Raw genomic sequence first — 26025 nt, 5'->3', positions numbered from 1 at the left:
GATGTTAAATTTCATTACATTTAACTCTAGCAGAAGAAAAGGAGAATAAAAACTGAAGTAAAACCGAAGGACCTACTGAACTTCAGATAAATCATGATTTACTACAAGAGATATTAGTTCCAGAGGGTATCATGCTCAGTGAAATAAGTCAATCGGAGAAAGACAACTATCATATGATCTCCCTGATATGAGGAAGTGGAGATGCAACATGGGGGGTTAGGGGGCGTAGGAGAAGAATAAATGAAACAAGATGGGATCGGGAGGGAGACAAACCATAAGTGACTCTTAATCTCACAAAACAAACTGAGGGTTGTGGGGGGGAGGAGGGTTGGGAGAGGGGGGGTGGGGTTACGGACACTGGGGAGGGTATGTGCTATGGTGAGTGCTGTGAAGTGTGTAAACCTGGCGATTCACAGACCTGTATCCCTGGGGATAAAAATACATTATATGTTTATAAAAAATAATAATAAATAAAAAATTAATTAAAAAAAAGAGATATTAGTTCCTAAAAGATGTTCTTTGAAAAAAAAATTGAGGTATGATTGACATATAATAGTTTCAGATGTACAACATAATGATTTGATATTTGTATATTCTTTGAAATGATCACAATAAGTCTCGTTAACATTCGTCTCCACATACACTTACAAATTTTTTTTCTTGTGATGAGAACTTTTAAGATCTATTCTCTTAGCAAGACACTTGAAAAAAATCTTTAGGGGCACCTGGGTGGCTCAGTGGGTTAAAGCCTCTGCCTTCGGCTCAGGTCATGATCTCAGGGTCCTGGGATCGAGCCCCACATCAGGGAGCCTGCTTCCTCCTCTCTCTCTGCCTGCCTCTCTGCCTACTTGTGATCTCTCTCTCTGTCAAATAAATAAATAAATAAAATCTTTAAAAAAAAAATCTTTATTCAACTTTTAACCATCACCAACAGGCACTAACAAACTTTTTTTTTTTTTTTAAAGAAAAATAATCTTTGGGGGCCCCTGGGTGGCTCAGTGGGTTAGGTGTCTGACTCTTGATTTGGCTCAGGTCATGATCTCAGGGTCTTGAGATTAAGCCCCACGTCGCGCTCTGCGTTGAGTGTGGAGAATGCTTAGGATTCTTGCTCTCCCTCTGCCCCTCCCCCCACTTGTGTGTACATGTGTGCATGCTCTTTCTCTCTCTCAGAAAACTCCACACCCAACATGGGGCTTGAACTCATGACCCCACGATTGAGAGTTGCAAGCTCTACTAACTGAGCCGACCAGGAGCCGCATGATGCTTCTTAATTAAAGAATAATTTTAAGTGTAATGGGATTAAAGTTATTATGCTTTTAAAAAATCATTTAGTCCAACTCTATGATTGTATTTTAACTTTTTATCACGTAAAAAATTTACTTTGAAGACATGAAAGTAAGGAGAATAGTATAATAAACTGCCATGTACCCATTATCAGGCTTCAATAACAGCATTCTGCTATTCTTGTCTCATCCATGCTCCCACCACCAACCACCACCATATTCATTTACCTCCCTCCCTCTCCCTCTCTTGCTTCCTCTCCCCCTCCCTTTCCTTTTCTTTCTTCTTTGTCTGGAGTATTTTGAAGCAAATCCTGACATTACATTTCACTTGTAAATTCAAGTGACTCAACATTAGATCAATTTCATTGATTCGGTTATAAGCTATGAGGTGATTAACTCACTCTTTCTTCCATCTCCCCTCCTCTGGTGCCTTTTGTTGTGGAGGAGAACCATAATTCTCCCATTCCTTATTCTGAGGTCTATTTTCAGTAGAGTCAATGCAGAAATTTATGGCTTCTACCACAGACCACTCAACAGTTCTTTATTTTGACTGATTGGTGAGTTGGCTGATTTCTTTTCTTTTTTTTCCCAAGAAGGGACTGATAGGTGCTTCATTCTCTAAGTTCTTGCAAGTTCGGTAATATTGGTCACTGATTTTGTTTTTGAACAGTGACTTGGCTGAGAGTGAATTCTCATTTCACATTTCCTTTTCCTCCAACTTCTGCCTGTTCTCTTACGTTTACCTGTGCACGAAGGTGCTGTGTGGAAGTGTGAGATCCATCAGATCCTCCCCCTTCACTGACTTTGTTTCCTTACCTAGATGTGTGATGCAATCTCTTTTATCTGTAAGCCCAATCATTTAATCAGCCTATGTCTTTTGGTCAATTATTCTGTATCAGTTTTTCTTGAAACATGGCATGCTCATAATTTGTTAAAGCAGATGTTCATTTTAGGAACAATTTCTCATTTATATTTTTGTATATATTGTCTATACTACTTACTGGGTTACCTACTTAAGGAATTAGCATTGTTTGGCCTCCATATCAATCATATTATTGATAATCACTTTAATGTATTTGGATTTTCTTGTATACTAAGTGTAGTACTCTCAATCCTTCCCTCTAAGCCATTTTTGAGATGTCTACACTTTATTCCTTGCTATTCCTAATGTAGATCATCAATGGTATTGTTTCATTGTCAATTTCTTCCTTTGGTTTTTCTTTATTTTAAATTTATTTTTATTTTATTTAAATTCAATTAACATATAGTGTATTAACAGTCTCAGAGGTAGAGTTCAGTGATTCCTCAGTTGTATATAACATCCACTACTCATTACATCACATGCCCTCCTTAATGCCATCACCCAGTTACCCCAGCTCTCCACCTCCCACCCCTTCAGGAACCCTGTTTATTTCCTATACTTAAGAGTTTCTTGGGGTGCCTGGGTGGCTCAGTGGGTTAAAGCCTGTGCCTTCAGTTCTGGTCACGATCCCAGGGTCCTGGGATCGAGCCCTGCATCAGGATCTCTGCTCAGCGGGGAGCTTGCTTCCCTTCCTCTGTCTGCCTCTGCCTGCCTCTCTGCCTACTTGTGATCTCTGTCGGTCAAATAAATAGATAAAATCTTAAAAAAAAAAAAAAGAGTTTCTTATGGTTTGTCTCCCTCTCTGATTTTGTCTTTTTTCTTCCCTCCCTGATCTGCTGTTTTGTTTCTTCAATTCCACATGAGTGAAATCATATAATTGTCTTTCTCTGCTTGACTTATTTCACTTGACATAATACCCTCTAGTTCTACCCACATCATTGCAAATGGTAAGATTTCTTTTTTTTTCTTTTTTTTTTTTTAGAGAGAGAGGGAGTGTGTGTAACCTGGTGGGGGGTGGTGAGAGGGAGGGGCAGAAGGAAAGGAACAGAGAGAATCCCAAGTAGGCTCCACACCTAGCATGGAGCCCAATGTGGGGCTCAATCTCATGACCCTGGAATCCTGACCTGAGTTGAAATTAAGAGTTGGACACTTAACTGACTCAGCCACCCAGGTGCACCTGTTTCTTTGGTTTTTAATCCCTCTTTTCCTCTAATTCTGTTTTATCACCTCATCTATAAGCTTTGAAAAGACAGTTTTATTGAGATAAAAGTCACTCATATCAATGATTTACTAAAAAATATATGTATATGTGATGTACTAATATGCATAGTTGTGCAGCCATTACTATAACCAATTTTAAGACATTTCATTATATGGAAAAGATACCCTATATCTTTTAGCTGTTATCCCTCATCTCCCCCTCCAATCCCAGCACTAGGCAACCACTGATCTACAGCCTCTATAGATATGTCTATTCTGGAAATTTCATGTAAATGAAATCATATATGTTATTTTGTGACTACCTTCTTTTACTCCATGTTCAATCTATCAATCAATCTACCTATCTATATGTTTTTTAAAATTTTTTACTTTATTTTATTTTTCTAATTGATTAACACATTCACTTATTTCAGGAAGTAGTGTTGAAAGTATCTATGTGTCCAATATTAGGGGCCTCAGCAAACACAAAGCCCTAATATTTACTTACACTGTCTCAGTGTCAAACCTGCATTTTTTTTTTTTTTAAAGAGTAGACTCCATTCCCAGTGTGGAACCCAATGTGGGACTTGAACTCACAACCCTGAGAGCAAGACCTGAGCTGAGATCAAGAGTCAGACACTTAACCGATCGAGCCACCCAGGCATCCCTCATAATGATATTTTTAAGGTTCATTCTTAAAATGTTGTAGCATGTATTATTATTACTTCACTTCTTTTTATTGTTAAAGAATATTCCATTGTATGGATATGCTCTATTTTATTAATTCATTCATCTGTTGATGGAAATTTGGATTGTACTTTTTGGCCATTATGAATAATGCTGCTATGAACATTCATGTACAAGTTTTTGTGTAGACAAATGTTTTTGTTTCTCTTGGGTATATACCTAGGAGTGGAATTGCTAGGTCATACAGTAGCTCTGTTTAAGTTTTGAGGAATTATCAAATATTGTTTTCCAACACTGCCCTACTATTTACATTTCCCTTACATATGTGAGAGTTCCAATTTTCCCATGTTCTCACCAACACTTGTTGTTTTCCATGTTTTTTTTATTATTCTCAGCCTAGCTGTGAAGTGGTATCTCACTGTGTTATTGATTTGCATTTCGCAATGGCATTTCCCAATGAAGCAGGGGCTTCATGTCCAAGGGTTTCTCTTAGACATTGTTTGCATCAACAGGCACCACTGTAATCCACTTCTCTCCACAGTGGTGACGACCAGTGAGAACTCTCAAGATTTTGTCAACTCGCCACCATTCCTCCCAACGTCGCTCTTAGAACAGTGTGGTGTGGTGGGTTCTGGGTTGGGAAAGGCAGCATACCAGATCTTATGTTTCTCTTTTTGTCCACTACTTTTCAATGTTTAGAGAATCAGGATGTTTATAGAATCAATCATTTCCCTAGCTATTGCAGGGAAATGCTTAGGCTTAATTGTGTTATTATTGATTTTGTTTATTTCATTAGGTATTAAAGGAGGGAGCTCTGTTATCCTACATCACTCTGCAGCTTTACCTAGAAGTTAATCTGGCATAACACTTTTAGAAAGCAATCTGGCATTACGCTTACAGAGCTACAAAAATGTTCTTAGCCTAAGTCAGAAATCCCACTTCTGGGAATTTATCATAAGGAAATAATTCACAATGAAAATAATCTCTATACATGAGTATGCAGCACCATCTGTGATAGCAAAAAATTTGGAAATAATTTACATGTCTCACATTAGGAGACCAGTCAAAATTATGTCTTATGAGATGAATGGATTATTTTGCAAAAACTAAGTATTAACATAAAAAATGCTTTTAAGAAACAATGACAGATCAGGGCACCTGGGTGGCTCAGTCAGTTAAGCATCTGTCTTCAGCTCAGGTCATGATCTCAGGGTCCTGAGATGAAGCCCCACTTTGGGCTCCCTGCTCAGAGGGGAGTCTGCTTCTCCCTCTCCCTCTGTGCCCCCCTTCCCTTGACTAGTGGTCTCTCCCTCTCTCTCAAACAAAGACAATCTTAAAAACAAAAGAATGACAGATGAAAATAGAATAAAAATATGCCATTATGGTAACTAGAGAGCCGAAATCAGGTGGGCAAGACAGAGAAAATCTTTTGAAAACTGAAACACTTGGGACAGGGTAATATGGACAGAGATACTTTTTGGTCATTTTTACTTAATGGAATTAATTTTTTTTTTTAAAGAATTAAAAAAGGAGACTCTAAAAGCATGAATCAGAAAAGTATTTGTCTCCCTTCCTTGGCTGATAGGACTTAGCTAGAGCTAGTTTGTGGCTTGATACAGGGACACTAAGGCCAAACAGGAAAAGTTCAACAGAGTAAAATTAGATTTACTGGCTATGTGACCTTGGTTAAGGTTACCATTTGTATACTTATAATATGGGCCTGATTTCATGTCAAGCTCAGAAAATCACTGTAGAGGGTAATGAGATACACATGTCAAACATGCAGCATAGATGAGCACAGATAGGCACTGAGACAATTTAGCTCTAGGTCTCTGGTTCATTCTGCACTGTGATTTTTAACCCAAACTCTGGTGTAGTTATGAGGGCAGAAAGGAAAGAAGAGTAGTAATAGTAGAAATCCAGGTAATTCTATTCCCTCTGACCATGCCCTACTTCACTCTGTGTTCCTCTGTGGCACTTGAGAGAATAAGGTAAATTTTCAACAATGAAGTAAGTTTTCTTTTCTTTCTTTTTTTTAATATTTTATTTATTTATTTGACAGAGATCACAAGTGCAAAGAGGCAGGCAGAGAGAGAGAGGAGGAAGCAGGCTCCCTGCTAAGCAGAGAGCCCAATGCGAGGCTCGATCCCAGGAGGCTCGATCCTAGGACCCTGGAATCGTGACCAGAGCTGAAGGCAGAGGCTTTAACCCACTGAGCCACCCAGGTGCCCCTGAAGTAAGTTTTCAAAGGGCACACAGTGAATGGGCAAATAAAGGGACAGTTAGCACTTTTTTGGACAAATAAATCTCTGGGTTGACAAGAATCCATATCAGATTACATGACCCCAACCTTGAGAGACTCCTCAAAGGCCTCTTTGCTTTCCTCCATATATGCTCCCCAATGTAGTTCCACCAGCATTTGTCTCAGAAGTCCACTTATACCACATCTCCAGAGCATGAAAAACCTAGAACACAATGTCCTGTAAGGTCAGGGGAGGCCTCCCTAGAGCTCTTATCAGGAGAATTTTAACCCATGTCCTTGAGGAAAGGCTAGAAAGGCATTATAAGCTTTTTAAGGTGGTAATAAAGTATACTCAGAGTCAGACATCAGAGGTCTCTTACTCCATGATTTCATACATATGAAATACCTGAAAAAAGCAAATATACAGAGAGCAGGTGAGTGTTTGCCTGAGGCTAAAAATGGGAACAAGGATGAATTGAAAATGGGCCTGAAGGATCTTACCAGGGTGATGAAAATGTTCCGAAATTGGATTATGGTGACAGTTGCACAACTATGCAAATTTACTAAAAAACCACTGATTTGTACACTTACATGGGATAATTTTATGATATGTAAATTATACCTCAATAAAGTTGTTATATATAGAAAAGGCATACTTAGTACTTGAAACATGTCTTTTGATTCAAATGGGTTCTGGCTAGGAGCTTCGAAATTTCAAACTAAAATACTTATTAAGGCACAAGAGAAAGAAGTGGAATGATGTCATTGGGAAAAAAAAAAACCTGAAAAAAAAATCCAAGCAGAATTTACAGCTGGAATGGGAAATCTTACCCCAAAAGATTGCATGAGAAAAGGCAACAGAGGCCACTGAGATGCAGAGTCAGGTTACAACCCACACAGAAAACTGGGAAGCTGTTCCGTTGCCCTGCCAGGTATTAATCTTAGGGGGACTCGGGGCGCCTGGGTGGCTCAGTGGGTTGGGCCACTGCCTTCGGCTCAGGTCATGGTCTCAGGGTCCTGGGATCGAGCCCCGCATCGGGCTCTCTGCTCAGCAGGGAGCCTGCTTCCCTCTCTCCCTCTCTCTCTCTGCCTGCCTCTCTGTCTACTGTGATCTCTCTCTGTCAAATAAATAAATAAAATCTTTAAAAAAAAAAAAAAATCTTAGGGGGACTGTTTCATTTTCTCCTCACCAGGCCATCTTTCTCTAGCTGTAAGGGGCAACAGGGTCCCAGTCCATAATGAGTAAGGAGGAGTCAGGCAGAGCACCTTAGAATCAGTGAGATATGGCCTTCCAGAGTAAAGAGTCACAGATGGCCCTCTGTTGAGGAACTTCCCTTTTCTAGAATGTTCACAGATGAAACAAATAGAAAAGGCTGCCTCCAACAGATGGCATTAGTTGATCACGCGTGGACATTGGATGTTGGCCATTCGATTGTTCCTTACTCTAGAGCAGAGTTACAGCATCTGGGGTTATTTTAAAAGTGTTATAAGGGGGCACTGGGTCGTGCAGTTGGTTAAGCATCTGACTCTTGGTTTTGGCTCAGGGTCATGAAATGGAGCCCTGTGTTGGTTTCCACGCTCAGAAGGGAGTCTGCTTAAGACTCTCTCTCTCTCTCCATACCCCACCCCTGTGCTCACGCATGCTCTCTCTCCCTTTCTCCCTAAAATAAATGAATAAATCTGTCTAAAATATAAAAGTGCTATATGAATATTATTTACCCTGATCATGTCCAAAAGCAGTGAGAATTTGGAAAACTAGCAGAAAGAGAGATGTATGTTTACCATGTTGAAAAATGAAGCTTAACTTTCTGTGGAAAATTTGCATTGATCACTTGCAAGGTGTCACTGTAGTCTTATGAGTGGCCTTTTCAGAATCAAACTTGCTTAATTTTAAGTAAAGTAGTTGCTGCAAAAGAAGGTATATGAAGAAGCCAATTTGTAGTACATGTGGAAATTTCTGTTTTTCTTATATCAGTTGAGTGGGATGTGGAGTGAGGAACAAGGCCATAACAGTAGACAGATACTACAGGGCAAAGTTACCTAGAAACTGAGTGGGAACTGGACACATCACTAGCCCCCTAGCGGCAGAAGGAAAGGAAAGATGTTGTCACAAAGCGGGCCAAGAATGGGGTCAAGTTTACTTTGTGCACCATCTTTATGGACACAAAGCACGAACAGATTGATCTGGAAGGATGAGGAATGTATAAAATCACTGTGAAAAAAATACTGCAATGTAAAGGAATATAATATGGAGATTATACCTGAAGAGTATACCTCTGAACCTTGCTTAATGTAAGACTCAAAACCAAATTTCAGGAAACTGTTTGGAGTCCTAAATAGAGTACAAAAAGACACCATTTTAAAAAATTAAAAAGAAAAAAAAAAGTTATAAGGAGGCTAAGATAAAAATGCAAGATGAGATTTTAAAAAGGAAGATGGGGGGCACCTGGGTGGCTCAGTGGGTTAAAGCCTCTGCCTTTGGCTCAGGTCATGATCCCAGGGTCCTGGGATTGAGTCCCACATCGGGCTCTCTGCTCGGCAAGGAGCCTGCTTCCTCCTCTCTCTCTCTGCCTGCCTCTCTGCCTACTTGTGATCTCTGTCAAATAAATAAATAAATAAATCTTAAAAAATAAATAAATAAATAAAAAAGGAAGATGGATGAGCTAATAGAGATGAGAATGGTGATGACAATGATGAGAAGACAGCAACAGAAATCGGTACTATTTAACTTTCTATATGTCATGCTTTTATTCTAAATGTATTTACATGTGCTAACTCATTTAGTTTTTAAAGTTTATTTTATTCATTTATTTGAGAGAGAGAGAGAGAGAGTGAGCATGAATGGGGGAAGGACAGAGGGAGAGGATCTCAAACAGATTCCACACTGAGTGTGGAGCCCAATGTGGGGTTCAATCTCAACCCCAAGATCATGACTGAGTCAAAAACAAGAGTCGGATGCCTAACCAATTGAGCCATCCTGGCACCCCATGAACTCACTTAATTTGCACAAGAACACCATGACTGCATACTATTATTACTGTTCCCATTTTATAATTGAGGAAATTGAGAGGGGACAGGTAACTTCCTTAAGGCTGACTAGTAAGTATTGGAGGCAGGATTCAAGCCCTGACAACGTGACTTACTTTTGTTACACTAAGAAAGGATAACAAGGAAACAAGAGAAAACAACAGCAGTACTAAAATCATTCAAGGCAGTAAAAGCATAACTGAAGTTGTGGGTGACATTAAAATGAAAAAAAAATCTATCTTAAAAAGACAAAAACACATAAATAAGAAAAGAGATTATATATATGGAAGCCAGACAATAAAGCTTTCCCTCGATGACAATGACAGAAAGGACTCATCACAATCCAGGGAAAACAAACAAAAGGAAACCTACATTTAAAGTCTGTTAAAAAAACAAAACAAAACCCTACAACAGAGCATTAAAAAAAAGAACACAAACCGATCAGAACATAGGAAAAACAAACAGCTGCTATATATATAAAATTCAATCTCACTTATAATTAAAAAGAGAAGAAATTAAAATTAGAGACTATTTGCATACTACAAATGTGAACAGAACACCAAAATACATAAGGCAAACTGATAGGATGGTAAAAATTAATAGAAAAATTGAATATTACAGTTAGAGACTTCAATCCCCCTCTATCTGTAATTGACAGATGGCAGGCAGAAAATGAATGAGGATATAGTTAAACTGCACAGCACCATCACCATCAACTGGACTTCACTGACATTTATAGATTACTTCAACAACAGCAGAATACATTTTTCTCAAGCTCACATGGAACAGTCTCCAAGAGAGACCACATTCTGGGCCATAAAACACACTTTAAAAAATTTAAAGAGTAGAAATCATGCAGTAGGATGCCTGGGTGGTTCAGTCGGTTAAGCGTCTACCTTTGGCTCAGGTCATGAGCCCAGGGTCCTGGAATCGGGTCCCACATTCAGCTTCCTGCTAAGTGGGGAGTCTGCTTTTCCCTCTACCCCTTCCCCTGTTTGTGAAATCACTCTCTCATGCCCTCTCTCTCTCAAATAAATAAAATCTTAAAAAAAAAAAGAAATCATGCAGTATATACTTTCAGGCACAATGCAATTAAACTAGGAATCAGGGGCGCCTGGGTGGCTCAGTGGGTTAAGCCTCTGCCTTCGGCTCAGGTCATGATCTCAGGGTCCTGGGATCGAGCCCCGCATCGGGCTCTCTGCTGGGGGGAGCCTGCTTCCCCGCCCCCCTGGCCCCGCCACCTGCCTCTCTGCCTACTTGTGATCTCTCTCTCTCTGTGTCAAATAAATAAATACAATCTTTAAAAATAAAACTAGGAATCGGTAACAAAAAGATAGCTGGAAGATCCTCAAATACTTTAAGATTAAACAACAAACTTCTAAATAATACATGAATCAAAGAAAAGTCTCAGGAGAAATTTTTATATATTTGAAATAAATGAAAATGAAAACACAACTTTCCAACATCTGTGGGATGCAGTGAAAGATGTGCTTGAAGAGAAATTTATAGCATTGAATGCGTATGTCAGGAAAGAAGAAAGCTCTAAAATCAATAATCTAAGCTTCCATCTTAGGAAACTAGAAAACGAAGAACAAATTGAATCAAAATAAGTAGAAGAAAATAAATAATAAAAATTAGAGCAGAAATAGAGGAAATTGAAAACAGAAGATCAACAGATAAAAATCAACAAAACCAAAAACTGTTTCTTTGAAAAGGTTAACAAAATTTACAAACTTCCAGCCAGGCCAACCAAGAAAAAAGAGAAAAGACACAAATTACTAATATCGGAAACAAAAGAGGAACCATCAGGACTGACACCAGGGACATTACGAAGAAAATAAAGGCATATTAGGAACAACTCTATGACCACAAATTTGATAACTTAGATGAAATAAAACAATTCTTCAAAAGACATGATCTGTCAAAACTCATATAAGTAGAAGTAGATAATTTGAATAGAATGGTTTCTATTTAAGAAATTGAATCAATAATTAATAATCTTCCACAACAGAAAGCATCAGACCCAGATGATGAATTCTACTAAGCATTTAAGGAAAAAAATTATACCAATTTCCTTCAGTCTTCTCCAGAAAATAAAAGCATATTTACTTTATGAGGTCAGCATAACCTTGATCCCGAAACCAAAAGAAAGGAAGACTATAGACAGTATCTCTCATCAAAACAGATGCAAAAATCCTTAACAAAATACTGGCAAATCAAATCTAACAATATATTAAAAAAAACAAAACAAAACTATACACCACAACCAAGCAGGATTTATTCTAGGTATGTAAGGCACAAAATCAATTAACATAATCCATTACAGAAATAGGCTAAAGAAGAAAAATCACAAGACCATATCAATAGATTCAGAAAAAAACATTTGACAAAAGCCAACACCCATTCATGACAAAAACTCTCAGTGAACTAGGAATAGAGGGGAACTTCCTGAACTTGATAAAGAACATCAGCTAAACACCTACAGCTAACATCATACTTGGTGTCAGGAACTAGATAAGGATGCCCCCTCTCATCACTCCTATTCAATATCATACAGGAAGTCCTCTCTTAAGCAATTAGATTTTTTTTTAAAAGGCAATAAAAAGATTGGGAAGGAAGAAATAAAACTGTGTTTGCTGATGGTATGATTATCCATTCAGGAAATCCCAACAGAATCAACCAAACACTACTACTGGAACTTGAAAGTGATTATAGCAAAATTGTAGGATATAAGGCTAATATACAAAAGTCAAGTGCATTCCTAGATAGCAGAAAAGAAAAATAGGCATTGAATTTAAAACCATGATACCATTTACATTAGCACCAAAAATATGAAATACTTGGTATAAATCTAATAAAAAATGTATAAGAGCTATATGAGGAAAACTATAAAATGCTGATGAAGGAAATCAAACAAGATCTACATAAACGGAGATAGAACCCATGCTCATGAATAAGAAGACTCAACATTGTTCAGATGCTACCCCTTTTCAATTTGATCTATAGCTTCAACACAATCCCAATAAAAATCCCAGCCAGTTATTCTGTAGATGCTGAAAAACTGATTCTATACTTTTTTTTAAGATTTTATTTATTTATTTGACAGAAAGAGACACAGTGAGAGAGGGAACACAAGCAGGGGGAGTGGAAGAGGGAGAGCAGGAAGCCTCTGGGCTTGATCCCAGGACCCTGGGATCATGACCTGAGCCGAAGGCAGATGCTTAACGACTGAGCCACCCAGGTGCCCTGAATTCTGAAGTTTCTATGGAAAGGTAAAATATCTAGAATAGTCAATAAAATATTGAAGGATAACAAAGTTGGAGGACTTACACTATCTAATTTCAAGACTTAGTAGGGAGCTGTAGTAACTAAGACAATAATGGCATTGGTAAAAGAATAGACAGATCAGTAGAACAGACCAGAGAATCCAGAAATATTTTCACACAAATATAGTCAAGTGATTTTTGACAAAGGAGCAAAGACAATTCAATTGAGAATAGTCTTTTCAAAAACTAGCCCTGGAACAAGTAGACATCTACAGACAAGCAAATAAAAAGAACCTAGCCACAGATCTTACACCTTTCACAAAAATTAATTTGAAATGGATAGATTTGGGATGCCTGGGTGGCTCAGTGGGTTAAGCCACTGCCTTCGGCTCAGGTCATGATCCTGGGGTCCTAGGATCGAGTCCCGCATCGGGCTCCATGTTTGGCAGGGAGCCTGCTTCCTCCTCTCTCTCTGCCTGCCTCTCTGCCTCCTTGTGTGTACTCTCTCTCTCTGACAAATAAATAAAATCTTTAAAAAAAAAAAAAAGAAATGGATAGATTTATTTATTTATTATTTTTAAAGAAGATTTTATTTATTTATTTGACAGAAAGAGACAGAGCACAAGCAGGGGGAGTGGTAGGCAGAGGGAGAAGCAGGCTCCCCATTAAGCAGAGAGCCCGTTTGTGGGGCTCGATCCCAGGACCCAAGCCAAAGGCAGATGCTTGACTGACTGAGCCAGCCAGGAATCCCTCGGTAGTAGATTTAAATGCAAAACACAAAACTAAAATACTTCTAGAAGATAACATATGAAAAAGTCTAGGTGACTTTGGGTTTGGTACTGACTTTCTAGATACAATACAAAAGCATGACCTATCAAAGAAAAAAATTGGTGACTTCATTAATTTTAATTAAAATTAAAATTCAAAACTTATGCTCTATGGAAGATACTGTTAAGAGAATGAAAAGACAAGCCATAGTGTGGGAGAAAATATCTATAAATATGTATCTGATAAAGGACTTATATCAAAAATATACAAAGAACACTAAAAACTCAACAATAAGAGAACAATCTAGTTTAAAAAGGAGAGATAGATATGAATAACAACTCCCCAAAGAAGATATACAGGTGGGAAATAAGAATATGAAAAGATGCCCATGGGGCACCTGGCTGGCTCACTCAGTGGAATGTGCAACTCTTGATCTCAGGATTGTAAGTTTGAGGCCTACATTTGGTATAGGGATTATGTTAAAATAAAAAATATTAAAAAAAAAAAAGATGCTCAGCACTGTATGTCTTCAGAGAATTGCAAATTAAAACAAGATACCACTACAGACCTATTAGAATGGCTAAAATCCAAAACCGATAACACTAAATGCTAAGGCAGATGTAGATGAAGAACAACAGAAACTCCCATTCTTTGCTGGTAAGGATGCGAAACGGCACAATCACTTTGGTATACATACTTGACAGTTTCTTACAAAGCTAAACACAGGCTTACCATATGATGCAGTAATCATGCTCCTAGGTATGTACCAGAGGAAGTGAAAACTTATATCCGTATAAAAAATCTTTACATGAATGTTTATACCGGCTGTATTTTAAATTTCCCCAAATTGGAGTAAGACAAAATGACCTTTAATAGATGAATGGATAAATAGCTATACAATGGATTATTATTCAGTGAAATAAGCTATCAAGGCAAAGATGTAAAAGGTCTTAAATGCATATGCCTAAGCTAATCTGAAAAGACTACACACTCTATGATTCCAACTGTGTCACATCCTGGAAAGGGTGAAACTACACAGAGAGGAAATCCATGAGTGGTTGCCAGGAGTTAAGGGGGAGGAGGGATGATAGGTGGAGCTAAGGGATTTCTAGGGCAATGTTAAACTCTTCTGTATGACACTGTCATGGTGAATAGATGATATTATTTGTCAAAACCCTTAAAAGTACACAACACAAAGAGCGAAAATGTAAAATATGGACTTTAGTTAAGTAATAATTTATCAACATTGGTTCACCAATTTTAACAAGTGTACCACACTAATGCAAGATGCTAATTATAGGGAAACTGGAAGGGAGGGGTGGTTTGGGAAAGGGGGATGTGGGAACTCTGTACTTTATGCTCATTTTTTTCTACAAACCTAAAACTGCTCTGAAATTAAAGTCTATTAAAATATTTTTTTTTTTTACAAAAAGAAGAAAGTTAAAATGAAATAGCATTTTCACATTTCAAATTGCCCAAGATTTTAAAAAATGATAACACTCAGGCACAGGGGAAATTTAGCAATCAAATCTTAAAATTTTATTGATCCTTGATTCAGCTCTTTTATTTCTAAGAAATTATCCTAAGAAAATAATCATGGGTTAAGCAAGTAGGTAGCCTCCAGAACACTGTTCATCACAGTGTTGTTAATATTGCAAAAACAAGAAAAGAATGAAAACAAGAGCAGAACAATCTCATGTTTGAGAAAATAAATCTAAAGGTACATATATGTCTAAATGGGAAGTGTCTAAGAGGATGGTTATCAAAATGTTAATGGTGGTTGTCTTTTAAAAACATATATCTTTTTAATTATATGATCTATTCATTTTTTTCTTTTTCTTTTCTTTTTTTTTTTTTATTTTTTTATTTATTTGACAGACAGAGATCACAAGTAGGCAGAGAGGCAGGCAGAGAGAGAGGAGGAAGCAGGCTCCCTGCTGAGCAGAGAGCCTGATGCGGGACTCGATCCCAGGATCCTGGGATCATGACCTGAGCCGAAGGCAGAGGCTTTAACCCACTGAGCCACCCAGGCGCCCTCTTTTTTTTTTTTTTTTTTTAAGATTTTGTTTATTTATTTGTCAGAGAGAGAGAGAGAGCACAAGCAGGCAGAGTGGCAGGCAGAGGCAGAGAGAAAAGCAGGCTCCCCACTGAGCAAGAAGCCCGATGCGGAACTCGATCCCAGGACTCTGGGATCATGGCCTGAGCTGAAGGCAGCGGCTTAACTCACTGAGCCACCCAGGCGTCCCTATTCATTTTTTTTCTAAAAAAAATCAAGATTCATTTCACACTTAGGGTAGCTGTTATAAGAAGCAAAACAAAACAATACATGAGAATGTGGAGAAATCGGAATTCTTTTTTCTTTTAAAGATTTTATTTATTTATTTGACAGAGAGAAATCACAAGTAGGCAGAGAGGCAGGCAGAGAGAGAGAGAGGAGGAAGCAGGCTCCCTGCTGAGCAGAGAGCCCGATGCGGGGCTCCATCCCAGGACCCTGAGATCATGACCTGAGCTGAAGGCAGAGGCTTAACCCACTGAGCCACCCAGGCGCCCGAAATCGGAATTCTTATGCATGGTTGGTGGAAATGTAAAATGGTACAACCACTATGAAAAACACTGTGGCAATTCCTCACAAACTTAAATACAGAATTACCAAATGATCCCTAAATTCCACTTTTGAGCATATAGCCAAAAGAAATGAAAGCAAGAGACTTGAACAAATATTTTACGCCATGTTTATAGCAGCATTATTCACAATAGCCAAAAGGTGAGAGCAACTCAAGTGTCCACCGACAGAGGAACAGAGAAACAAAACGTGGTATATACACACAATGGAGTATTATTCAGCCTTAAGAAGGAAGGAAATGCTGACATGTTACAGCATGGATGAACTCTGAAAATATTACAAAGTGAAATAAACTTGTCAAAGAAGGACAGATACTGTATGATTCTACTTACATGAGGTAACTGTTAAATTTATAGAGACTGAAAGTAGAATAGTTGTTGCCAGGGGGATAGAGGAAGGGGAAAATGCGGAGATGGTGTTCACTGAAAACGAATTTTTAGTCTGTGAAGATGAAGCAAGTTCTGGAGATCAATGGTGGTGATAATTGCATAACAGTGTATAACATCGCCAAACAGTACACTTTGAAATGGTTGAAATGGTTATTTTTTTAAAGATTTTATTTGTTTATTTGACAGAGAGTTAGAGAGAGAGCACAAGTAAGCAGAGCAGCAGGCAGTGGGAGAGGGAGAAGCAGGCCTCCCGCTGAGCAGAGAGGCTGATGCGGAGCTTCATCCCAGGACCCTGGGATCATGACCTGAGCCGAAGGCAGCTGCTTAACCGACTGAGCCACCCTCTAAAGTGGTAAATGTTTATGTTATGCATATTTTAGCACAATAAAAAATAATTTTCTAAACCAAAGAACAAGTAAAAGACAAAGGGTAAAGTGGAGGACGAAGAGTAAAAGACAAAAGAAAGAAAAAAGGGGGCACCTGGGTGGCACAGACAGTTGGGCGTCTGATTCCTGGTGTCAGCTCAGGTCATGATCTCAGAGTTATGAGACCAAGCCCCACTCTGGCTCCATGCTCAGTGCAGTCTGCTTGAGTTTCTTTTTCCCCCTCCCTCTGTGCCACCCCCCGGTCCCTGCTCTCTCTCTCAAATAAAGAAAATTAATAAACCTTTAAAAAAAAAAAAAAGAAAAAAGAATGAATGTACTAGTATCTAAATAAAGGTCCAGGGCCTCTATGCAGTTTATCTGACAGATGACTATATCACCTGAAGTGTGCCACTTATGCTGAAGAAAGATTGTGTAGAGGGGCGGTGACACCTACTTATTCACTCATTTATTTTGATTATTATGTAAAGTTTTAAAAATAAATACTGAAAACATCATACAGAAAACATTTGTATACCCTCTCCTAGATTTTACCGTTAGTTTTCACTTGTTTTTGTTTTTGTTTTGTTTTGTTTTGTTTTCACTTGTTTTATCATATACCTGTTTACCCCTCTATCTACCAGTTAAGCCATCTTATTTTTGGGGACAGATTTCAAAGTAAATTGTATACATCTATACACTTCCTCATAAACTTGAGCATTTATATAATTTACTGTTCAATATTTGTTTACATTTTTTCTTGATATAAAATTTACAATGAAATGCACAAATCTTAAGTGTATATTCACTGAATTTTGACAAATGCAAATATTTAGTGTAAAACAAATATCTCTCCATATATCACTCTAGAAGTTATTTCATGGGCCTTTATATACTATTTAATAATCACAAAAAGTAAAGCTATTTGGAAAGCATTTATAGTATGATGCCCTTTTTAGTACAGAAATATAGAATAAACTGGAAGAAAAAATATTAAAAGTGATTATTTCTGGGTAACTGGATTACCATTGGTTTTTATTTTCTGCAATTTCCTTCTCTGTATTTTCTACATTATAATGATGATAAGGAAAAAAAAAACAATTAAAGCTACTTAAAAGAAAAAAATCTTTTGATCTTTTAGTAAATGATGGCACACATAGAATATTTAGTCATTAAAGTGATCATTTTGAAGATAATGTATATGGCAAAAATGGAAACATTTCAATATGATATTAGGTTACAATGACAAAATTATAACAGATATTAATGTCATAATCACCATGATATGATGAAGGTAAACACATAGAACAGGACCAGAAGGGAATAAGAAAAAACATAAGTAAACTATCCTGGGGCCTGTTTGAGTGATGGAATTATGGGTAATTTTTGAAAAAAAAAAAAAAAAAAGGTTTTTCAACTTTTCTGAATGAAAATCATAGTTAAAACATCCCATAAGACCCTGACTTCAGGATCACCCATCTCATATATGTGGGTCAGCTCGGAAGACCCAAACTCTATCAGGCAAACCCCTGCCTTTGTGACGCCCTTACTTGGGCCAAATGTTTTGGTTGGATTTGGAACCATATGATCCAAATTATTAGAGCAAGACAAATCAAACAGGTACTGTTACCTCTTTCTGGAAATATGTTGTTTTTGGTGAGTTTGACGCTTTTGGGCCTTGGATTGTTATTGTCCATACCCATGATCAGGTTCCGGAAAAACAGATCAAATTTCTTTCTGCTGTCCGCATTGATGGTGCCTGCCACGGTCCACACCAAGGCAAAGAGGAAGAGACCTTGCAGCCAGAGAAAGATCTGTTGACTTGTCAGGCCTTCATGTAATTCTCTTTCCTCCTCATCTATTTTCTTGATTTCATCTAAAAGCAAGAAAAAGGAACCTCAGGAGAAGCTGCATATACCTGCTTATATACAGATCTAAACGATGTAAACTGGGTGGTCTTTTCTGCAAAGGCTCTGGGGAAGGGACTGAGAGTGGCTGAGTGGCCATCACATGCCAGATAGTTTATCCACATACATTTTTTCTTAGTTTTTAAGAATTTTTCTATTTTTTTTCTATTTTTTAAGTAGGCTCCATGCCCAGTATGGAGCCCAATTTATTGAATTCATGATCCTGAGATCAAAACCTGAGCTGAAATCAAGAGTTAGACACTTAGTCAACTGAACCACCCAGGTGTCCCTTTTCTTATTTTTATTTTTTATGTATTTTATATTTAAACATATTTTAATATATTTTGTATATTTGTATATATATTATAATGTTTTTGTAATTGTGAAAGGACATGGGAACCAACCTGAAGGAGCGCTCAATGGCTGAAGACATTTGAGGAACAAAATAATTACAGAATTGGATTATAACCCATAGAATAAAATAAACATCCGTGAGCCCATACTTCAATCAGTAAATAACTGAATTAGCAAATAGGGAAGAACAGTCTTTCTTACAGAAAAATTCTAATTAGTAAATGTAAAAGGAATACACATAGAAATGGAAAATAACATTAGGCAAATGCCACTGTTCTGTGGTAGGCAAGGCCCACCAATGGATGTTAAAATCAGTGGGTGAAAATTTGAGGAGAAATAGGATATTTGCAGAGTTCTAAATTATCTTCCCCCAAATACTTATTAATTATGAGGGAAAATCAGAACATTACAGTGGAGAAATGTGGCTCTGGCCAAAGCTAACTTGGACAAAGAGCCTTCATAAGATCTATCTTCATGGACCCCCTAATCATGCACCGAGAAGAATGCATCACCACTTTTGTGCTATTCTTACTAAATATGCATAACCCTGATCTAATTATGAGAAAACATGAGGTAAATTTAAGTTGAGAGACAGGCTATGAAATAACTGGCCAGTATTTATCAAGTGACAAAGTTATAAAAGACTAGGAAAGCGGCACCCAGCTGGTTTGGTCTGTGGAGCATGTGAAAAGAAAAGACAAGGAAAGGCTGAAGAACTGTCCCAGATTAGAAGAGATGAACGAGATGCAACAATTAAAAAAAAAAAAAAATGTGACCCTCTGGCACAGAAAAAGGACATTTGAGGAAAAATTGGTGAAATTCAAATAAAGTCTGTGGTATAGTTAATAGTATATATTATCAATGTTAATTTTCTTATTCTGATCATTGTGCCTTGGTTATATAAGATGTTAACGTTAAGCCTAGGTGAAGAGCTATGTGACTCAATATAGTCTTTTAGCAATTTTTTTTTGCAAGGCTAAAAATGTATTTATTATTCCTTATCTCAAGGCCTTGTTGATCATAGTTACCATGCTTTTTGCATTTTAGCACTGACAGAGTAAAAGGTAGGGCTCTGAAATTAGGTATGTGTGCATTCAAACCCAGTCCCCAGTATTTAGTAGTTGTGTGTCTTTCAGCACTCCTGATAAGGACTCATGGCTATATATTTGGGAAGGCAAGAGATTACGTCACTCAGTGTTGGGGACAATGAGTCCATATTTCATGAGATGCCTTCTTTCCTGGAGGAGATACTACACAAGGACAGGAAACAGAGCTTGAGAAAATACTCAAAATTTACAACTAATGATGCAAATATCTGGCACCGTATAAAGTTAGTGTGCTTTTGAAAAAATTGCCTGTAATTCCTGTAATTTTAACTTCAGAAAATCACATAATATTTAGCCAAAGAAAGTCTCCATTCAACTGTTCACCAGGTTGTATTTTTTATCTGCACCTGTAATGCTTTTGGAAGAAATGAGTTGAGAAAATGTCCATGTAACAGGAGTTGTAGGAAGATCCATCTTGAATTTGAATTATGTGCCATCTTTTTTTTTTTTTTTTGAATTATGTGCCATCTTGAGAAAGAAATGGCATCCAATAAAAAGTTCTCCAAATTGACACATCTTTGGTCATTTTCTACAGAATTCAACAAAATTTGATTTATATGAGATCGTCACAGAGAACTTCTCTAGGTCCATTAAACAAATGTTTCCATGATTTATTGTATTTCTTGTGTCCGAAAGAAGGGTCCCTAGTTTTGTATACTGATATGATCAGTTCTCTTAACGGTATAACCATGTTTTGTCAGTTTTCTTTAGCATGGGAAAATTCGCAGTCTCCTTTTTTGGGGGGATCTTTTTTTGCTCAGACACATTCACATGTATCATCTTTTTTTTTTTTTTTTTAAAGATTTTATTTATTTATTTGACAGACAGAGATCACAAGTAGGCAGAGAGGCAGGCAGAGAGAGAGGAGGAAGCAGGCCCCCTGTTGAGCAGAGAGCCCGATGCGGGGCTCGATCCCAGGACCCTGAGATCACGACCTGAGCCGAAGGCAGAGGCTTTAATCCACTGAGCCACCCAGGTGCCCCCACATGTATCATCTAAATTCATTTCCCTCCAGGATATCCTAGTTAGGTAAAGAGGGACAGAAACTGCTATTTGTGTGGATGAGGAACCTAACATGAGATAAGAATGGAGTAAAGTGCATAAAAATACCCAGGAAATCAATCCAAGATTAAGGGTAAAGCCAAAACCCATGGACTCTTTCCACTAAACTTTGCTATCTACACTCCAAATGCTTGCTTGTTCTAGACTAAAATTCTGGTCTCACTGTGACTCATGGAGGTGGCAGCAATAGAAGGGATGGGAACAGAAGAAATATCCCGCACCTACCCACCTTCATTTGGCTTAAGAATTGTAGGTAGCACGTACCAAACAGCGAGGAATACAGTCTCATCATTGAGAAGACAAGGTGGATGGGAGATGTTTGGACCACAAATTTACACTGAAGGCGAATAAATTCCAGGCAGGGCTGGATAAGCCACATGAACATGTCATTGATCTGAAGGTAGAAATGAAATTTGAGATGTTATTTTAAAAAAATGAGTTTAAGACTATGGGCTTGGTACACCTCTGGAAGGCTGGAGATGCTGGTAAGGTTGCTGGTTATTTTTGAGTGTCAGTATATCGGGGAAAAGACAAGGGGCACTAAGGCCTCTGACTCTTAGCTTCCTACTTAATGGACTGTGCAGCCCATAGGCCACGCCCATCCCTTCCATTTCACTGCCCAGAGCTGGATATTCAGAGAGGCTTGGAGCTACTGTGGGTCAGCTATGAGATGCACAAAAAATTTTAGGGCCTAGACTGAGTATCTGACTTGCTTGTACAAAAATCCTTAGGAATTCTAAAAGATGTTCAAATGACTGTTGTGCATTTTTGAGGCTGGACTCCTGTATAAAGTGGCCACAGGAAGGGCAGAGTTAAGTTTGGGGCTCATTTTCAGTAATTCTCTGTATGTACTTACTTGGGAGTATAATGATTCTTGTCTCTGCTCCCTACCCCAGTTACTCTTTTTAGAAAAAAATTCCTTCTTTCTCCTCTTATTTAAGGTTTTTTTTTTTTTCATTTTTGTTATACCATATTTGTGGCTGTCACTGAAAATTTATCTTAAGTCATTTTTTTGGAAATAGGCAGGTCATCACTAAATAAATACATGAATAGATGTGTATATATGTGGATGTATATCTGTATTATAAATAGACACATTAATGTGTACATAAATACACATGTGTACATGGATATGGTATATGCACCCAGCCAACAAATATTTATGGAGCAATTGCTAACTGCAGTATTGTAGGTGCTGAGGATAAACAATTGACAAGATAGATAAGGTCCCTACCCTTGTGGAGATTACTGAGGGGCCAGGGAGACTAATAACTAAACAAGCAAGGAAATAAATAAAAGACTTAAAAGTCATGTCAAGTACTAGCAGGAAACAAAGGTTTTACAACGGGGAGTAACAGAAAGGGTTTAATATGGGGGTCAGGGAAGGCTTCTTAGAGGAGGAGGCCTTTATGTTGAGACCTGGATGATGAAGGTGAATCATCCCTCACACGATAAAATAGGAAACATTTTCAGGAAGAGTAAGAAAAGGTGCAAAAGCCTTGAGGTGATGAAACCTGGGGTCTTCCAGGAATGGAACAAAACACAAGGGCTGCAGGGTAATGAGGAGGAAGAAGGTAGGAGATGAGGTTGGAAAGGTGAGCAGGGCCAGATTCCAGCCTCAGATGCCCTGATAAGTTAGACTTTAAGGGGCACCTGGGTGGCACAGGTGGGTGGCATCTGGCTCTTCATTTTGGTTAGGGTTATGATCTTGGGATTGTGGGATGAACCACTCTGTCAGGCTCCATGCTCAGCAGGGAGTCTGCTTCTTTTCTTTCTCTCCCTCTGCCCATCTTAGAGAGAGAGAGCGAGAGAGAGCGAGCGCATGAGTTGGGGGGAGGAGAAAAGGGGGAGAAGCAGACTGTCCACTGACCAAGGAGCCCAACACAGGGCTCGATCCCAGGACCCTGGGATCATGGCCTGAGCGGAAGGCAGATGCGTAACTGACTGAGCCACCCAGGAGTCCCTCAAATAAAATCTTTAAAAAAAAGACTTTGAGCTAAGGACACTGAGGAGTCCCTGAAGGCTTCCCGTCCAGGTGCATAGATGTCTCCGGATGTGCATATAAATGTATGTGATTATACTCATTGTATATGTATATAAATGGGACAGGAACAGGGCCTTCCTACATAGCTCACCAGAATGTTTCTGCAGTGGGAAGAGAACCCAACTCAACCTTTCTTGGCTTCTTCAATGGGAAACCTTCCTAGGGAACTCTACTAACACAGGGAGGACAAGACACACCAAAAGCCTGAGTTCTCCCTTCCTGCTTCCCTGGTCTGAGACTGTGCTCAGGTACTCACCTAACCTGAATGTTCATCCCTCTTTTAGGAAGGGAAGAAGGGGATAGACACTCTTAGTAGTCGTAAGACAACTTTTCTAAACTGGTCCCAGCTCCACAGCAATGGGAGGTATGGAGTGGAGGTCACCAGGATGGGGAGTGGCGGTACAGAGCAGAAGACAGCTCTTTCTAATCTGGCCTACCTCTAGAGCAACTTCTAGAGACATTTCCACAAGTAGGGCAATGGGGAAAGGTGTGCCATTCCATCCAACACATAGGATGTTTCTCAAGCATCAGGGAGACAGGGAGTGACAGAGAAGGTAGAAGGAGAAATGGACCATGCTATCCCATTCCTGCCACAGGGAGATGAAAGCTGGGAAAATGTCAGGCAGCCAGGATGGACGATAACTAGAGACAGGCAGGGAATTCCCTGCCCCTTCTCGCATCCTGGAATTAGGAAGGTGAAGATGTACCTAGAAGGCCTTAGTAATGAGGAGTATAGAGACAGGGAGGGAGGGGAGGGAGAGGAACATGATGGTCTCACCAACTCCTTGTGCTCCTCAGTGAGGCTAGCAGGCAGGGTGTCCATGTATGAGTCCTTCAAGGGCTTCCAGCCTAGTTGATGGGGCTCCATGTAGATCATCCCACACCTGGCAGGCACAAAGAAAGGACCAGCATGGTCCACACCCGAGTTCCCAAGCACACAGGGGTGAGGTAAATGCAGGCAGTCCTGATAAGGTAAGGGGCTGGAGTTTGGGTTGGGGCACAGACCCTCACAAATTCCACTCCAAAGGGAAGGTACCCAGATTTTGTCAGGAAAGGGTGGAGACCAGTGATAATAGCTGGGGCTTGGGAGTTAGAGAGACCTGGGTTTAAATCCCAGCCCCAGATTCTACTATCTGAGTACCCTTGGGCAAGGTTTCTTTACTGTCTCTGAAAGTCTACGTCCTTGTCATAAATCAAGAAATATAAAGAACACATAGTTCAGGGCGCCTGGGTGGCTCAGTCATTAGGCATCTGCCTTTGGCTGAGGTCATGATCCCAGTGTCCTGGGATCAAGTCCTGCATCAGGCTCCTTGCTCAGCGGGGAGCCTGCTTCTCCCACTCCCCCTGCTTGTGTTCCCTCTCTCTCTGTCAAATAAATAAAATCTTTAAAAACAAAACAAAACAGAACAGAACAAAAAAAAAAACCCACATAGTTCATAAGGCTATTGTAGTGGTTACATAAGAAAATGTCAATAAATAATTCAGGACCATTTCTAGGACATAGAAAACTCTTAATCCATAGAAATTATTAACACTATTATTAGCATGTACTGATATTTTACGTAGTATGTTTTTTTTCCATTCTGTTACATCTAGGTGTTCTCTTGTTTGTTACTAATATGGCTGCTATTCATTGAGTACCTACTGCATGTCAAGTACTATGCTAGGTCTTAATGGCCTTTATCTCTCAATATTCTTCTTAATGGTCATGTTTTTTAGATAGGAGGAATGTGTGGCTCAGAGAGGCTGAGGGAGTTGGAAGAGGTAACATAGCTAGATATTGGCAATGGCCAGAGTGGCCATTGTTGGTCCAACTTAGTCCAAGTTGGTCTAACTTGCCAATGCTCCTTCTACTCCTTGACATTGCTTTTTGGAATGTGGACTGATTTTCACTTTTTTTATGAACTCCAGGTGCACAGGATTAGATTAATGATCATCCTTAGCATACTATCATTAGCCCAGGTATGGCCTTTCTTAGCTAACTGTTTTCAATAATGTAGTGAGTGCCCATAAACTCACCTCCTAGACAGAAGCTAGGATCTTGACAATAACCTTCATCTAACCCTGATGGTCTCCCTTATCCTATACCCCTGGCTTTCCCCACAGGGGAAACAGTTATTTTGGATAACACAGTTATCTTGGATCTCAAGGTTACCCGTCTCCTGATTTTTTTCTTACATAGTTTTATAATATTTCTATATGTTCCTAAAATGTATATACATTTATTTTAGTTGTTTTTAGAGGTTTAAAGGGAGACACTATGTTGTATGTAATATTGTGGGCTTACTTAATATATAATATTGCTGAGATTTTATACTAAACGTATTTAATAAGATTTATCCATAGAGTTCCATGTCAGTACAACTCATTTATTTTGAGTGATATATAAATATTACAATTTGCTACAAAACACTCATTCAAAGGGGTAAATGCACCCCTATGTTTATTGCAGCATTATTTACAATAGCCATATCATGGAATAGATAGATAAATGGATAAAGAATGTGATATATCTATACAATGGAATATACTCTGCCATGAAAAGAATGAAATCCTGCCATTTGCAACAACATGGACGGAGCTAGAGAATATTACACTAAGTGAACTAAGTCAGTCAGAGAAAGACAAAGACAATATGATTTCACTCATACGTGGAATTTAAGAAACAAATGAGCAAAGGAAAAAAGAAAATGCAAGAGAGAGGCAAATCAAGAAACAGACTCTTAACTATAGAGAACAAAGTGATGGTCACCAGAGGGGAGGTTGATGAGGGATGGGTGAGATAGGTGATGGGGATTAGAGAGTACGCTTACTGTGATGAAAATAAAATAGAATAAAATAAA

The 26025-nt window shown here is 38.6% G+C and overlaps 1 protein-coding gene across 1 annotated transcript in view; it reads right to left on the bottom strand.

Annotated features, from left to right (window-relative positions):
- Positions 1-26025, bottom strand: part of DNAH3 (dynein axonemal heavy chain 3) — a 116444-nt gene that overhangs the window by 5548 nt on the left and 84871 nt on the right. Inside the window, exons 38-41 of the mRNA XM_080830446.1 lie at positions 23961-24066; positions 21403-21532; positions 18340-18585; positions 19-26 (exon numbers count right to left, since the gene is read on the bottom strand). Coding sequence (XP_080686572.1) covers positions 19-26; positions 18340-18585; positions 21403-21532; positions 23961-24066 — 490 coding nt within the window. The remainder of the gene's footprint in view (positions 1-18; positions 27-18339; positions 18586-21402; positions 21533-23960; positions 24067-26025) is intronic.

Source organism: Martes martes (genome assembly GCF_963455335.1).
Source record: "Martes martes genome assembly, chromosome: 18".
Classification (NCBI taxonomy): Eukaryota; Metazoa; Chordata; class Mammalia; order Carnivora; family Mustelidae; genus Martes; species Martes martes.
This window is presented reverse-complemented; position numbering and strand designations above follow the sequence as displayed.